The sequence below is a fragment of the Fulmarus glacialis genome, unplaced genomic scaffold (assembly GCF_000690835.1).
Source record: "Fulmarus glacialis isolate BGI_N327 unplaced genomic scaffold, ASM69083v1 scaffold9844, whole genome shotgun sequence".
Taxonomy (NCBI): Eukaryota; Metazoa; Chordata; class Aves; order Procellariiformes; family Procellariidae; genus Fulmarus; species Fulmarus glacialis.
In genome coordinates this window covers 7,961-25,171 of record NW_009207403.1, presented here as the reverse complement: position 1 = coordinate 25,171, position 17,211 = coordinate 7,961, and the positions used below count along the sequence as shown (strand labels likewise).

Genomic DNA, 17,211 nt, shown 5'->3' with positions numbered 1-17,211 from the left:
GGTTTCAGAGCTCAGCCACAAGCCAGGCCAGGTAGATGTTGGGACTGAAAAACTGCTGGTGTTTCACAAAACAGCAGCACTGAGCTGCGATTACAACATCGAGCGGCAGGAAGCTCCCTCCGTATGAGATGATGAGGAAAGACCACAGCTCAGGGTTCTCTCTACTCTTCACGGCTGTTGGTTACTGGGGAAGCCCAGCAATACACCTCTCTCTTGCCAGTGCCACACGCCCGGATTCCCCAAATTAAATAGGGCATAGAGTAAGCAGCATGGCCTCGCTAACGGAACCTGCTTCCAAGGACAGATTCTGTCCTCCTTCTCGGCTACAATACAATGAAAATTTGGTTAATATGGACACAGGACTGCAAGGATATTTCCTCTACTCAGATTCCTTATAAATGGAAAACAGTGACAGGACACATTACTTTAACCCCTTAATTACCAAGTGCTGTATAACCACCCTGTCCTCCCCTAAATCTCCATCCCTGTGGATAAATCTTCGATAGGACTTCAGCGAAAACACTGAAGCGTTATCACATATGAGGCAAACCCCTTTCCCAGCCTTTTACCGAGGAAAAGACAACTGAGCAGCAGAGGTCCCCTCTCCCACCCCTAATGGCATTCAGAAGAACATCCCACCCCCGGGGGGGTGGCACAACTCTTCAGTCTAATAATTATTTTATTCACCACTTCCTCTTTCTCTAAAGAAGCAGTAAAACGCCTAACCAGCTCACAGCTGATTATGTACAACCCTGAATCAGACAAACACTCGCAAGAGTATACGTGGGGAGGAGAAGGGGAGAGGATCGTACTGTTCATCTCCATTTTTCCCCTCTAGATTCAGTCCACAAATTAGTGTCTGTATTCCACACACTTCCACCAACACCAAGAGCCATTTTTATCCAGTGCAATGTCCACTGCCGGCAATGGACACACCACAAAGGCCAAGATGCCATTACGGGTACTGAGCCGTCCAAGGCTCCAACTTCCCACCTCTCACTGCTGTCAGCCCAAGGTAAAAGCCAGCGTCACCTCTGTTTCTCTGGCTCGGAACCTCTCCTGTTCATTTCAGTCCATCTTGGCCACAAGCCTTTCTGAACTGATTGTGCTGTTTTTCTATCGCTTTTTTTGTTTGTTTGTTTTTTAAAAAAAAAAAGGAGTTTCATCTGTGTTCCACTACAATTACAAATGAGACAGTGTCATCCTGTCTTCCACCAGCACAACATCTGGGCCAAACTGGTCTGTGCACTGCTTCACTGTAGCCAGAATGCTGAGAAGCCGCTGGTCTAGGGCATCCAGATGAGGTTCAGAAAGCACGGGTGAGATGGGGTCATGCGACATAGCAGTTTTTAAGGCAGACTTCAGTACTCCATTCTTCAGGTAATTGAGTCTGTTCCAGGTAGAAACCCGGATGCTGCAAAAGAAAGAAACAAAGATGTCACCATACCACTGTCCAGCTAAAGTCCCATCAGCAATACCAAACGCCAACCTCTTGAGGGAGCCTGTTACATCATGATTTTATTCAAACAAAGGAGTCTTATTACAAAAGCGGTTTTGGCATGGGAGGGTCCAGGTATAACTGCATTATATGCAATACCTAAGTGAAACTTGAAAACTGAAGGTGAAGCAGAAAGAATCTAATGTGACGTAATTCTTATGTTATACAGGAACACTTTCAGCTGCTAGCAAGGAAGTTCTTTGGTCCTGAGGCCTCCCGGACAGAGTTTGAAAAGGAAAGAAAAGGAAAGAAAATTAACAGTCCGGCTGTTAATTCAAAACCAAAACTCACGTCACCTCAAGAAGAGCATCGCCGACCAACAATTAATCACAAAGGACGCAAGTCAATCGACTGAACTTCCACAGAAAGTGAACACAGCAGTGATCTTTCTGCTTCACTGCCATTGAATTTGTTCATGTCAGCCCATCTGAACTGTCTTGTTCTGTGAAGTCTCTTGGGATTCTTCCCCCAACTTTTGTGTTTCAGCACCACTGGTCTAAACTCTTGGCTTTTGATGGCCTCCAAAGAAACAAGCAATGTAAGCGTTGTTACAAACCTATAGTTAAAACAATTATACATATGACTTCTTATATGGCATTTGCCTGGTATCAGAAGGAAAGAATATCTGAAAAGCAGAAAACTGCAAAGTCTCTCACATAGATAAACTTCTCTTGTGGTTGCATTTGGGAGAATCTAGATGAGAAAGACTCCAAAAGATCCTCATAAAACAAGAAATCAAAAATGCATTTCAAATCAATGTAGGAAAACTAAAGAATTTGAAATTAATTTACTTTAATGATTCTCCATACGGATTCTGCAAGAATCTTGCAGAACATAGGCCAGGTGTACTGCAGCATGCATAGAGCCTTGCTTAGCACAAGCAGGGGCTGAGAGCTCAGGCTTTCTGCAGAGTTCCCAGGTTTCACAGACTCCAAGGAATTTGGGAGACAGAACCCTCCAAGGACAGGCTCAAGGAACTCTCAACTAAATGCTTAATTGGGAAGGCTTAAAGGAGTTATCTTGAAGTAACAGAGGCAGGAAATGGATATATCAGTACTTTTCTTCCTGGTACTTTTATCTATTTGTTAATGAGAAGTAGCAATGGCCTGGTGAGAGAACGGCCACAGAAAACAGAAATCAAACAAGTCACAGCCTCTAAAAATAAAACGAAGAAAAACACAGCTCACAAGGCCAAAGCAGAAACAAAATCCTGCAAAAAAACGTACAAACTTCACTTCGAAAGAAGCACCCTGAGCAGTGCTGCAGTCTTGTTTAGAAAGAACATTTGGAAATACAGGTAGTTAAGTTGCCAGACACGTTGAGTCCTTAGCTTCTGTCAGGGAGAACTCAAACTGTGCTGTGAGCTTTTATTCGGCAGGAGCTGGATGCAGACAGCTGCAGATGCAAAGTACCTGTCATACTGACTAAGGATAGATTTGAATCAGTGACCTGGAGGCGAGACTACTTCCTACAGTCTACTGTCTGATTTACTATCTTAATAAAAATGTGTTTCTCAGCTTCTTGAGCAGTGACAATGCATCAAACATAGTACCTCAAAAAAGTAAAGCACTATGTACCCAAGTGAACCTTTTCAGGTTGCCAGAAGGCTTCAAACTTAATTATATTGCAAACCTAAGGACAGCAATTGCATAAGTAAAGTGAACAGCATCCCTGCGTTTCACTTACATGCAGCATTGATAAAGAGGAGCCAAGATGCTTCTTTCATCCAGGGCAGGGTTTCCAAAGCTGAAAAGCAAAATTAAAACCAAGTGAACCACTTGAACTCCTAATGTTGTTCTCAACATCAATAGATTTGTAAAGAATTAAAAAAAAAATCAATACTAGGCAATTTCATGCTCAAACAGATCAAATCATTTAAATTAAAATATAAACAGGACATGACCAATTACAGATATAACTCTCAAAAGCATCAGCTAATATACCAGGTAAACAGAAGCAACACTAGCGTACCTAGTTCTTTATCACGCCAAGGCACCTTAGAAACGAACTTCAGAGGAGTTTAGAAATTGAGCTCATCTCGTGAAGCAGGGGAATGGAATAATTGGTATTCTGGACACAGAGAGCGGGAGCTTTGCCTGTCTGACACAGCTGGACAGGGCATGAATAAAATAGCAGCCACGTGCTGTTTTAGATGGCCAAGCTTAGATTAACAGTTCAACAAACAAGGTTGAAACAAACACTTTAACATTTCATGATCACACTTTCTAAGGGAGGCCTGCCAAAAGGATTTCATAGTATTTCAAGCTTCATCTGTACACGCTTTTTTTTTTTTTTTTAAAAAAATAGTTTCACCTCCCTCCTAATACTGTTTTCAACAAAGAACTTTCCCCTCAATAAAGATAACTTACTGTAGAAGTTTGGCATTACTCTGCTCAAATACTTCTGTTATTAGTAGCTTTAAAACTGGAATAAGCTCCCCAGGGAAGTGGTCATGGCACCAAGGAACGTCTGGACAATGCTCTTAGTCATATGGTTTAGTTTTAGGCAGTCCTGCGAGGAGCAGGGAGTTGGACTCGGTGATCCTTATGGGTCCCTTCCAACTTGAGATATTCTAATGATTCTATGAAAAAACTGTCCCCCTACCCCTTATCTCAAAAGAGCTGAAAGAACTTTACTTAAGCTTTGAAGAAAACAATTTACTTCTGGGCCTGCAAAGCCCCACCGAAAATGTTTTCATAACGTTATAAGCACATACCATAATGGAAGGTCTGACATGACCTTCAACTATCATATTCACTTCCAGTGACTAATACACTAATTTCCTCCTAGCACATTGCCAGAGCATTATAGAAAGACAATTTTTGCCAAATTCACCTAAAGCAGTCTGAAAGCAGCAATAATTAGGCAGTCCCAAGGTGGAATGCATCCTGCTGACATAACTGAAGGAGTGTTACTGAACAGGCTGATGCATAAAGACAAAATACTCAACACAGCCACTGCAGACAAATTAGAAACAAAGGAAGGAAGGAAAGAAGGAATCCACTATACAAAAGGCAAATGGGGAAAGAAATGGTAACTCCAAGCCTTCCAAGGATCTGTCCAGAGGTCTCAACTGCTGTGTACACTTTGTACAAGTGGTATGCAAAGCCACTGCAGAGCAGAGCCTGGCACAGGGACGGCCAGAGCTAACCATCAGAAGCTGGTCCATCCGCACAAGGGGAAACTCACTGCCACTGCAGATGGTAGTGCCCATCAGAAAAAAAACTCGGGAGTCTCCGGGCTAAATCATGAGAAAGTGGAATAGGTTATATTTGTTTTTAAGAAAAAATAAGCAAGTTGTTATGATTTAAACAAGGCTGTATCGTCAATAGGCTTTTTAACTATACCAGCCAACATACAAAAACTATAGCAAAGATTGAACAACTCACATTTTAAACACATATACTTAATAGTTAAGTTTGGCCTCAAGAAGGACTTCTCATCAGTTCCCATCAGCCACCACATGCTTAATTTTTGATTTGATAATAGTTAATGTCCACACTCAGGACATCATCATATTTTGCTCTCACTATCAGTTCTATCTCCATTTTAAACTTTTAACCTTTTAAAGCCAGAGCAAACAGATCCAGAAGGCAGGGAATACCAAATTATTCAGAGACACGTTTTGAAAAGATCTACTTTTACTATGGCACTCACTAATACTCACTGGTAAATAATAAATCGTAAGTTTTTAATCTTCCATTAATTAAAAGCATAAAAGGGAGGGGCTTTTCTGGGGACAGGAGGAGAGACACAAGCAAACCTTTGAAAGTTGCTTGGGGGAAAAAGGTCATACTGTGCTAATTTGGGCATTTCTGTAGTTTGAGTAAGACTTTGCCCAAAGCAGTCATAGTACCTAGAGCACAGTAAGCGTCACAGCCTTTGAAGGGCCCTAATACTTGGTGAGTAATTTCTGATAAGAAGGAAAGCTTTGCATTTTTAGCACAAAAGGTATTAATGAAAAAATTAGTGAGAGAAAACAGAGCAGATAAATGTGTGCCCTTGTGCCCACCAATGCCTGGCCACCAGGATTTCCCTTACCTTTTGGCATTATCCAAGAGGATGAGCATACTGGCTCCTTCATCATCCTGGAAACTCTCATAGTGATGCCGGTCAGCATTCCCAATCAAATAGTCAAAGATGGCGGTGTCAATGATATCAAGAAGACGGGGGCCCGAGTCATAGGGTGAAGTCTTCTTCACAGCATCACAATAGCTTTCATCATACTCCCACCTGTGGGCAGTCAAAGAAAACAAATCAAATCTTCAAGGAATACTCCATCATTGCACACCAACGGTATTTATGGCTGCCCCTTTATTCACTTATGAGTGCGTAAAGAAAAGGTGAGCGCAGCAGTCAAGGCTATATAAAGAAGAAAGAGCTAGACAAAGTGTTTTATTAAAAGAGTAAATCCTGTATTAACACCCTAGCGTATGGAGTAAGCTATGGTTTCAGTGCAAGGTTACACATCATCTTCCTACAGAAAACAAGGTCAGAGTTTGCTTGCTCACTGCTCACAACTCGGCAGTGGTCAGGCTGCCTCACGGCAAGATTACCATTGTGACTTGTCTCCCTTAATTTCCTAACTGAGGACTTCAAATACTGTGTCTGTTTCTATTGCCTTGACCTGCTTCCATCAGTCTTGCCTTCCAGTGATCCTCTTCATTCTTTCTTTCTAATGCAAATAACCTCATCATGGTTACTAATGACCTCCTCTGTCCCGAGGAGAAGCGCCTCATATGTGCTCATTCTCCTTCACTCACAGTTGTCTTTCCTCCCCACCTTCCTTTCAGAGCCTCTCACCTTATTCTCCAATGGCAAGATTTCAAGTTGCCCTTTTCTCTCCTCTCCTTCTACGTATAGCCTAGGCGTGTACTTGTGGTCTTATAACATGGATGTCATGTCTCCATTCCCCAAAGCTAGGATTTTAAATTTTCTCATTTTCTTCTTTATAGTTTTCAAAGCTATTCAACACCACCACCAAAACAGCCAAATCTCTGGTCTATTTCCTCTCCATCTGTCAACCTAAATAACAAGTACATCTATAATGTCTTCCATGTAACAATCCTTCACAAAACAGCAGTTAAGTTGGAAATGCCTTAAACCATCTGTGAACTGTAAACAGAAATGGAGGAAGCACATGCTGGAGAGACTCACTGACAGGCTCAAAATTGCAGAAAATCATAAAAGCAGGGAGAAGATCATAATTTAACTACTAGAACTGCCACATACCCCACCTCATCTTCTAGAGGTCTGCAGCCTAAGTTCCCAATATCCCATCTTTCCTCCAGTTATCCAAATCAAAGTGGCCAAAATTTTATTTTCTCAATGTTTTTGTTAACATGTCACACACACTCCTCAAATGCTGTCTCTAGTTCCCTCCTTCTTCTGCATCAAGCTCCAACTCACATTCAACTTACAGCACAAACCCACAAGGCAAAAGTCTCAGAACCTACTCCTCTTTGTACTGGATACATTTCTTTTATGCTACACCCCTCTCTCCCTCAAGTGTTTCTCTTCCTCTCATTTTACTTTAGATGAGTACTTAATCTCCTTGCAACAATTTTTCTCTCTTCTCATTTTTCATTCACTCTTTCAGGACAGACCTTTATCCGACATTTATTTCTGATCGTTTATATCGCATTAGCATAGGACTTCGAAGGTCAGGGATTTTATCTATTACATGTCCATTAAAAATTATGTACCTTAATGTGACTATATGAATTATGTTCAAAAGGTCAACTCAGGACAGAGTAGAAGCAGCTAGATCAGGAAAAAAATTCCTACAGAGTTATTTTTCCATAATTACCAGACACAGAAAAAGGAGAGCATGACATCTAGAACATTTAATTCTCCCGATGCTCTCAAAGCGAAAAGCGCGACGTGACAAGGTGCAAAACAACAGAACCATGCAATCCCATCTGAACGAGGCACGAGCAAGTAAGTTTAAAATACAGCAAATATCAAATCACCATAGGTATCAGGGTAAACTCCTGTATAAGCAGGCAGTTTATGATGAAAAACAGTCTCCAAGAAACACCTCCAAGGAATTCAGTCAATTCGTTACTGCAATTTACTGTGTGCTAAATACAGCTGATTTTGACCTGCTGAAAAGGAGATAACATCTGCTGCTCAAAAATCAAACTGTATATTTAATACTCTAAAAGAATTCAATGAAGCCTTCGGATGAGATTCTTTCTGAGAACAATCACATCATTGGAAATCAATAGATATTTTAGATCAAGGACTAAAAATCTCTTTCTAATCTCCTGTCCAGGACACAGACTTCGAAAAACTTACTAAGCTCGAAACCATCTGCTCTGGTCATGGCAAAAATATCTCCAACCCAAATACTCGGACATGTTACATCTGTTGTACAAGATTGCTAGATCCCATGTTTGTCCTTCTCTGAAAGCATTCTTTAGATGCTGAGCATGGTAACCAAATACCGACAGTATTCAAAGCAAAGAAGAACTTCTCAGTGCCTACCTACTTAAGCTAAACCAGCTCCACAACTTTTGAAACGAACTACAAGGACTATGAAATCAGGTCTGGCAGAAAACAGCACAGTGCTACTGTATTTTAGTGTGCCACAGAGAGGCACAGTGCCAAAAGAAGGTCTAGAGGCATGAGAGAAGAGTCTTGGTTTGCCCAGGGCCAAGATTTTCAGAGATTGGAGTGATTGTATGGTGGAGTTATGCTCCAGGCAAGAAGCAGAAAAAGGACAGCACTTAGTATTGTGGAAAACAATGAAGATTTCTTTCTTCCTCATTTTAATTTAAATCTCATCCTAGACTTCTTGACTTCTAGTGTCATATCAAGAAAGCTGTCAGCAAAACTCTAGGTTTTGAGAACATTTGCTCCTTAATTAGCCACCATATTGCAAGGGTAATTCTAGTACAAATTATCATGTATAAAGAATAACCCTACCATGTTCTCATACCTGGCAAGTTTGCCTTCACGGTAAGTCCTACCCCATGGATGCCGATGCTTCTGAAGAGGCCAGACATCTGGTAGCCACAGGGTCACTGACCCCTCCATGATGTCCCCGTCTGCACAAGCTGGTTCTGTTTCCCGACAATAGTAGCACTTCCCATAGAAGCAAGTGTTATTACCTTAAAAAAAATGTAATAAAGAGGTATCAGAAGAGCAGAACTTAATCCAAGGGATGCCAACTGAAATTCGGGAGCATACTGTTGCAGCAGAGCCTTCCCTGCAATAAGATTTCACTGCACTTGATCTCATGCTTTCTACCTCTGAGAGGGAGAGGCTCAAGAGATTAAACAGACATCTATTCATTCAAAGCAACGTTAAAGACTAATATTCAATGGAGAGAGTAATTATATTTTCTAATGTTTTTATCACACTGAGAATTAATGCAACATTGCACTATCAACAAGTTTTTGTGATCCCTTCCTAGTCCTTAGGACCTTGACTTTGCAAACTTAGCACTCCTTGTTTTTTAAATTTCACACTTCATGTGTCAGATTTCTCACTTTTTTGAAAAAGTAGACCAAAAAGAGACAAGTGAAAAAAGACTAAGCAGAACTCAAATGGATTTGGAGCCCTGAGACCTGTCACACATCTCAGTTACTTGAGCTGACTCAGCAGGGGAAACACAAAGGAGCTGTCATTCTTATATGACCTAGGAACGCAGATCTGTCAAAAGTTTCATGTGTGTCTTCTGACAGGAGAGGAACAATGAAACCCTGCAGTCTTTAGTCATTAAGGCCTACGTAGCCTGTAGTGTACAGTAATCTACACAGCCTAGATTAACATTTTTAGCTTAACTTTTTCTATTTCACCCTTCTAACCTGCCTTCACTCGACTCTTACCAAGTCAATTCCAGTTCCATATTCACAGATGTTCTTCCAAAATGTTCTCCAACTATGCCTCACTCCCTTGTGATTCCACTTATTCCCTGTCCTTTCTTCCTTTGGCCCTACATCCAACATCCTCCAGCCTCCCCAAACCAGGCCCAGCTCACTGACTGATGTGTTTTCCACTTGCCATCCTTACACCACGAGCCCAAATCCCTCATCACAATTCCTTAGCCGGCCAGCACTCCTTTGCAGTCCTCCATCCAGACCCAGCTCTTGTGCTCCTAGTATCCCAGTCGGACAGCTTGGGGACATCAGAGACATGATCGTTTACAACACAGAGCTTGCAGCAGATCAGATCTCTTATTTGTATGGAAAGCCCTGCAAGTCTCTCTTCCTACTCATGGCCTGCAGCAGGTCTAGCAAGAGACAGAATTCTTTGAGATTCTAGCTGCCACTCCAGCAAATCTGCACTGAGTATGCATGAATTATCTTTTCTTCAAAACCTCAGAAATTTGGTCAAATTTGGGTTGACAAGCGATCACAACCTTCTCGCCAGATCCACCCATTTCTTGGTTCACGCTCTGCAGAACAGGCGGTTCCAAGGAATCTAAGGAAAGGCAATGAAAATTCCTGGAGCCATACTTTTCAAGTCAGCATTCTGCTAGAAAACTGCTTAGTTATCTTGGCTGAAATTAGAAAAAGTAAAGTCTGCCTGAGGCAGACACCCAATCTGAATGCAGAAAGAGTTTGGCAAGGCAGAGCTACTCTCATCTGAAAGTTACACCTTATAACTGAAAGTGTTCCGCAAACTTAGTAAGTGAGACTACCAACAGTGCTTGTAATAGAAATACACACAGGCACACATATTTATCAGCTGTAATGAACAATCACCTCTAGAGTCTTCTTATTGGGGGGGAAGAAGGCGGGGAGAGTAATAATTGGATATTTTATGAAAGCCTGAAGGAGTTAAGGCTGCAGCATAAGTAATTTCTTGGTGTTTAATGACCACCTGGTAGGAGTTCACATGAATAATTCCCATTAAGTGCCCTTCACGGCATTATTAGTGTAAACAACATACGGAAGTTCTGACACATTTAGTTATGAAGGCTCAGCAGACTCTGACGTAGCACAAACAACATCTAACACCAACCGACTATAAATTATCCCAAACCACCACTGTGTTCATGTTAAATACAATTCCATTTTTTCCCTTCAGGTCCAATCATAGACTTTTCTAAGCACCTCTGACAGCAGAGAGAAAATTCTCACTCAAAAAAAATCCCATCTGTAACAGCAGTAAGAGGGAACACAGAGAAGTTATAGAGGAAAAACTGCTTGGAGAAAATCAAGTCCTCCTCCCCCGCCAAATGGGGTTATACAAGCGTTACGATCTCTCTTGGCACAGAAAGAGACTTACCAGCTTCCTGTATCATAGTTAACTGTTCTATAACTGTGTCAGATTCCCATGGCTCTTTTTCCCCATTAAACACGTTTTTCTTTACTGGGCTGCACAATCCATGGAATCCACTTACCCACAGTCATGAAGGTACCCAGAAGCTGCTCTGTGGCAACTGGTTTGATCTCTGTACGTAGATTCACAAACCTGCCAACCACCAGCGGAGCCCGTCGGAAACCCAGAATTCTGATTTGGGGTGAAAAAAACATGACACGAGAATTTGCAACATAGGCAGCAGCTCCAAATTAAAACACAACCAAACGAAACCACAGTCTCTGTGCCATTGTCTGAAACTGAGATGACTGAGACCAAAGAATAAAGTTGGAACCCCGCAGCAACCTCCTCTCTTCTCCAAGGCAAAGTAAGGAAACTCATTTTTCTTAAGTGCCTGGATGTTAAACCTGCTTTATAGGCCATCAGTGACACTCCTTTATTAGAGCATTTGCAGCAGAGCAACACAGGATGCACCATGCTCCAACTCTCAGAAATCAGACCTCATACCAGAAATATCCGTCATCTGTCTTGAAGGCATCTGTCTACAGGCTGAAGCAGTAACCATATGGCCTTTGGGCTGATCACCTGGAAAGATCATTTACAATTTGTGGGAATTACTATCTATTAAAATGTTACGTTTAAGCCCAATTCAATTATACTTGAAACTAAACAATCTAGGAATTATTTTGTTTGGCATGAGGGAGGAGAAGGGAAGAGAGAATGGTAGAACAAAACTGAATGTCTGAAGTGTCTGGAAAAAAAGAGAGGTGGGAAGAGTAATCATAAAACTTACAGTCACAAGATCCAGGTTCCACTCCCATGCCTGCCACAGTCTTTGCTCTGTGACCACAAATGACTTGGGTATTTGTAACAGAATTTTAACGCTTAAGGGATGAGTACAAACATCAGTACAACGTCAGCCCCAACTCTCTTCATGTACTTTTGATACCTTTTTGAGATTTCTTTGCATCTCAGAAAAAGAGACTGAAAAGGGACTGTCCCTTCTGAAAAAGGGACAATCTACATTCCACAGAAATACTGGGAGAGTCACTCTTAACAGCTGCAAAGTATTTTTTTTTAGATATTCAACAAGTATGTCCCCTTCCATAAGTATAAAATACCTGTAAGAAAGGGCAACACAAACGACTGCCTGAACAAATCACGTACACATAAAGACAAAATTCATAGCCAATACAGACAGTTATGCACAGCTTGAGAAAATGCAGGTGTTCCAAGTAAATAAGCAGAGAGCTGGAAAACCTGTCCCTGTATTTTCAGACCCACAGCTGAAAGGCCAGTATATCCTGGATAGCACAGCCTCCCCACTAGTGGTAAACATACGATATTTTTCAGGTCCTTCATGAAACAATGACATCCTCAGACAAAACGTGTACCTGTCACCATTCAAAATAAAGGTACACGCTAAAGTTAGGTGGGCGGGCAGCTTCTGCTCGGTATTCTTGAAGAATATAGAGGTGCATACCCACAAAGAGGAGAAAGGCCAGAGAAACAAGCACCAAAACACAGCCAAAGAAAAAACACGGAAGAGCTAAGAAAGAGGGGTTTGGACACTGGAAAGAGGCTTTGAGTTGTTGCTTTACCATGTTTGATTGTTGCTTTTTCAGGGAAACACAAGTCTGCATTTTTCTTGAAAGCACAAATAGACAACAGACATCTGGCTATATCTTTTTCTTTTTTTTTTTGTCTTAAAATACCCTGATTTTGGCCCACTACCTAAAGATTGCAACAACAGCGATGGGTATTACACAACTGGTTTTACACAACTAGAATTACTAATTTCCATTGCCTGTGCAATGAGTTCCACAGGTGAATTATGACTAACATATCTTTTACCACCTATGAATTCAGTCACAGTGACCAGCCTCTTATTTATGTACTAGGAAGACTAAAACCTCAGTTTAAGTTCAACCATTTGATTCTTTATTATATTTGTCCCTCCTTATTCCCTTTCCCAAGATTTTAAGTCTCTTCATATGAGAATTTTTCACGTTTAATTATCTTCCGAAATCTTCTCCACAGTGCCAACATGGTCCTCCTACAATGAGGAGACCAAGACTGCGCTCATTTATTCTAGATGAAACTCCACCTTTAACTCATATTTCATAACTATCAACATTCAGTGTTTGGCAATTGCTGTCCCATTCTTTGTATGTCCTGTAACCTTGGTTTTTTTCTCCCGATAATTGCACCTCCAGCTCAGGTCCACAAAACCACCTGGATACCCCTGAATACAATTAATATATGAATAGCTGTTTTTCCTTTAGGATGCATTAATGCATATTTAGTCTAGACTATATTGTTAGTCTAGACATTAGACTTAACTTTTTAGCATACTGGACATTAACTTAGCACATACATTCAGCATTTCAGACTCTTCCACAGGATTTGGCTAAGCTCTTTCTTATGTATAATACGAAGTATCAGTGGTTTCTGTGCTCCTTCTCCTTTTCAAATTTCTCAAACAAATCTGAAACGTTAGAATCTTGCACAGATCCTTGAAATGAAGTTTTACAAAAAAGCTAATAATTTTTATTTTTGGCTTCAATATGATACATTGGCAGATTTAGAAATAGCTCACATCTGAGGTGTATTCTTCAAGGGACCTCCCCCCCCCAGCCCCGACTCTGAAAAAGCATTTACCAGAGACAATAAAACCATTAGTTCCATACCTATCCAAGTGAAAGGCTGCCACTTCTGCGTTGTGTCTGTCATAGCCAGCATATGGTTCTCCTTCCACTACATAATCCCTGGCATATCTGTAATTGAAATAAGTCAAATAAATGCAGGATTCCCATCAACTCTGCTGTTCAGAGTAACAAATGCAGTAACAGTGCTAAGTTAAACAGACTTGGGGTCACTTTCAAAATGATTGCCCATGGGAGAGGGAAAATTATTAATGAGATTAAATAGTGTACAGACTGCTGAAGTAGTAAATAAGGAGGAAAGGTCAGTAATGTACAGTGCTCTGAAGAGCTTGGGAAGCGGTGCCCATTCAAACTAATGAGTTTTAATTCAACCATATGCCAAGTCACATCTAAGAACAAAGAGCACAGACCCAGCTACAGAACAGGGGGCTATTTATACTGGAAAGCAGCAACTCCACAAACAATTTTGGGGTTAGAATGGATTGTAGATTAACATGAAAATACAATCTGATATTGTGGAAGAAATGCCAAATGCAATCTTTAGTAGCTAGAAGACCAGCAAGTGTGAACCCGAGGACAATACTGGATATAAAAAGACCCTTTATTCTGGTGGAGAAAAGACATAATGAACAGCAAGAAATAGAAATTAGACACTCATTACAACAACAATGGTATATTTTGGTGAAGTGGTAGGCTGCTTTTTTTTTTTTTTTTAAAATAGATGTTACTTCAGTAGTCAAGGCAAACACAAATTTCTGAGATTCATGACATTTGAATCAGGTCGAGATATTGCTTAAGAAACATGCTTCAGATGAGCATACAATCAATACCAAGCAAATGGGTGAAATGCAATACATTTTCAAATAAAGCATGGCCAAATTAGATTACCTATTTTGTCATTTCCATCTATGTATCAAATTGTGTAAACTGGATTATTTCCAGCAGACTCGGGGTTTGAGCAGTAGCAGCAACAGTGTGAGAGAAGCCACCATGCTCTACTTTGATGTTTTAACCCTGCTCAGAGAAGATCTGGGGTAAGACAACAGTCCACTTCATCAGTCTGAGCAAACGCTTTAACTTCTCGGCAAGGCAGCTCAATTAACCAGTGCGGGATGGTATAGAGTTTTTGGGAGGAGGATTCGACAGATTCTTGCCTAACTGGAACTTACTCCAAACAAGCATCTTATTTCACATATACCACTGGCATGTGATGGTAGCAACTACTAATCATTAATAACTTAAGCTGGATTTCAAGTGATTTTGAAATGAGAGAGCTAATCCTCAGAACATCTCCTCGGAGTCAGGTCTTTTGTATATACTCACAGCAGGCTTTTGAAAACATGGTCACGTTTTGAAAGCTGCAGAGCTAAAACTTAGGTAAAATGCAACCAACTTCTTGCTTCCATGCACTGTAGGCATCTAGCCCTTTCTAGAGCAAAGGCGCAAATCAAGAGAATTATTCTTCCCCAACCAGTAAGTTTTCTCAAGACGGTTTTTAGCAGTAACTTTCACATACCTTTCAGGTCAAAAGCTAGTTAAAGAGACCATCTTGCAATGACAGAACAAGACTCTGCCTACAAGCCTAGCTATTCAGCAGTCACAAACAGAACACGGGTCTTACCAGTATGGCTAGGGCCATACTGTCTAGCACCCCTATAAACTGTCTAGCACTCCTATAAACAGTCCCAGCTGCACATGTCCTTGATGGAGCACAGTCACTGTGTTCGCCTGCACAGACATTCCATTATGGGAATGTAATTCAATGCTTGGTGAAACGGTTTACAGCGCTCACTTATACAGAAAGCACTATAGAAATGTCATGTCTTGTTACTGCATTTATTGGATGAGCCGCCTGCCGTACCACCAAGACTTCTGTGTGAAAGGTTCACACTGTTTAAACACAGCCCAGCCCCACAGTGAAGCTCCAGCCAGACCAGTAATTGACCATACAGAAACAGGGCTGGGAATTCCAGAAGTAGAGGGCAGATTTTTTTTCTTCATTCTCTAATCATTCATTAACATGACAGAAAAACTTCATGCTTGCTCAACCCAATATCCTTTGGAGAGAGATGTACTCATTCCGTGATGACAACACTTCACAATTGCAGTGCTCTCCCATAAAACACACCTGCCTTACTTTTTTTACACCTTTCTTTCTTCTCCTTTTCCCCCGAAGGCAAACAGTTCAAAAAGCTTTACAGACGTGCACAAGACTCTTCATAAATGTTCAATCACGTCAAATTTCCCTGTGGATCACCGTAAACAGAAACCATACCAAGGAAGTATTGCTACCCGCCCATTCTTACGTTGCTGCTTCAGTATTCACTATGGGCAGACAGGAAACTCAGAGGCTTTCACTCTGACCTACGAAGCCATTCTTACAGTCTTCATGTAGCTACACCAGACACCCAGATCTACTTTTAAGACCACTGCCAGCTTTCACTCCTTCCCTGTTCTTGAACTGCATTCTCTCATGGCAGTTTGACATGACCCTTACTCAGAAAGAGTAGGCAAGACTTGTCTCCATGCTGCCAGAACCTGCACTTCCACAATCAGAAAGATACTGCTCAGAAACATCAGGTTTAACCAACATTCCCTCAGGACTGAACACAGTGATTATTCTTTTAACCTAAAGACAGGTTGTTTCGAGCATCAAAGCTATACAGCCTGAGAGACAGTTAGCACAGCAACCTAATGTTAGTAGAGGACCAGCAAGGCTCTGTACTGTCTGTCTTGCAAATAAGAGAGTGGCCTTTCCATTTACGTGTAAATTTGTAACTTAAACATTAACGCAACAACATGGAAATTAAAAAATTACACATAAAGCAGTTATTAATTCAGTCACTGAAGGCAATATTTACCTCTTGGGTTTGAAGACAACCTTCTGTCCTCCTTCAAGTATTAGCAAAGCTTTCAGTTGGGTCCCTTTGTATCCCACATCAGCTTTTATTATCTTCTTTGTTGTCATGGCATGCATAACAGCCCCTAGCTCGGGCGTCTCCTCGGGATACACCTCCCGGGGCACCACCCATTGGGCTGCAATTTCCCAAGGGGATTGCAACGTATGGTCAAGTCGGGGGTCCAGTTCTATATGGAGGCTTGCCATCATACGGTGAAAGGCGCGCTGGTCCTCCCGGTTGGCAGCTGAGGTGTCCAAGTTGTCAATGAGGAAAACTTTTGTGAAAATGAAGATGACAAGAAGGATGGCCAACAACACAACTCGCTGCTTTAGCTTCATGGTGACCTTCAACCCTTCTCCCCTGACCCTTTCTTCCAAGCGTTACAGGAAGTCTATCGGAGATCAGGGTGAGGAAGGGGATGTTAGTTACTGAATTTCATTCGTAACTTGCATTGTGAAAGAGGTATCACCACTGAAGCATCTTCTGGTACCCCTAAAAATAAAGAAAACACAGACTTACAAAACTGCCTTCCTGCAGATCCCACCAAACTCAAAATCAAGTTTACTCTTGGAACATAAGTTTGCATTTATGTACACTTGTACCCTAAAGCCTGTCGTGGTTTAACCCCAGCCGGCAACTCAGCCCCACACAGCCGCTCACTCACTCCCCCCCGGTGGGGTGTGGGAAGAGAATCAGAAAAGTGAGAAAACTCGTGGGTTGAGATAAAGACAGTTTAATAGGGAAAGCAAAAGCCGCACATGCAAGCAAAGCAAAACAAGGAACTCATTCACTCCTTCCCACCGGCAGGCAGGTGTTCAGCCATCTCCAGGAAAGCAGGGCTCCATCATGCGTAACTGTTACTTGGAAAGACAAA

The 17,211-nt window shown here is 41.5% G+C and overlaps 1 protein-coding gene across 1 annotated transcript; it reads right to left on the bottom strand.

The window, feature by feature from the left end:
* Positions 1-655: 655 nt before the first annotated feature.
* On the bottom strand, positions 656-16,829 carry FAM20B (family with sequence similarity 20, member B). The gene is made up of 7 exons (XM_009576084.1): positions 16,299-16,829; positions 13,462-13,548; positions 10,854-10,963; positions 8,442-8,613; positions 5,540-5,731; positions 3,185-3,244; positions 656-1,414 (listed from the first exon to the last, which is right to left on the bottom strand). Exons 1-7 carry the CDS (start codon positions 16,673-16,675, stop codon positions 1,183-1,185), a joined length of 1,230 nt encoding a protein of 409 aa, XP_009574379.1. The 5' UTR covers positions 16,676-16,829; the 3' UTR covers positions 656-1,182.
* Positions 16,830-17,211: the final 382 nt, after the last annotated feature.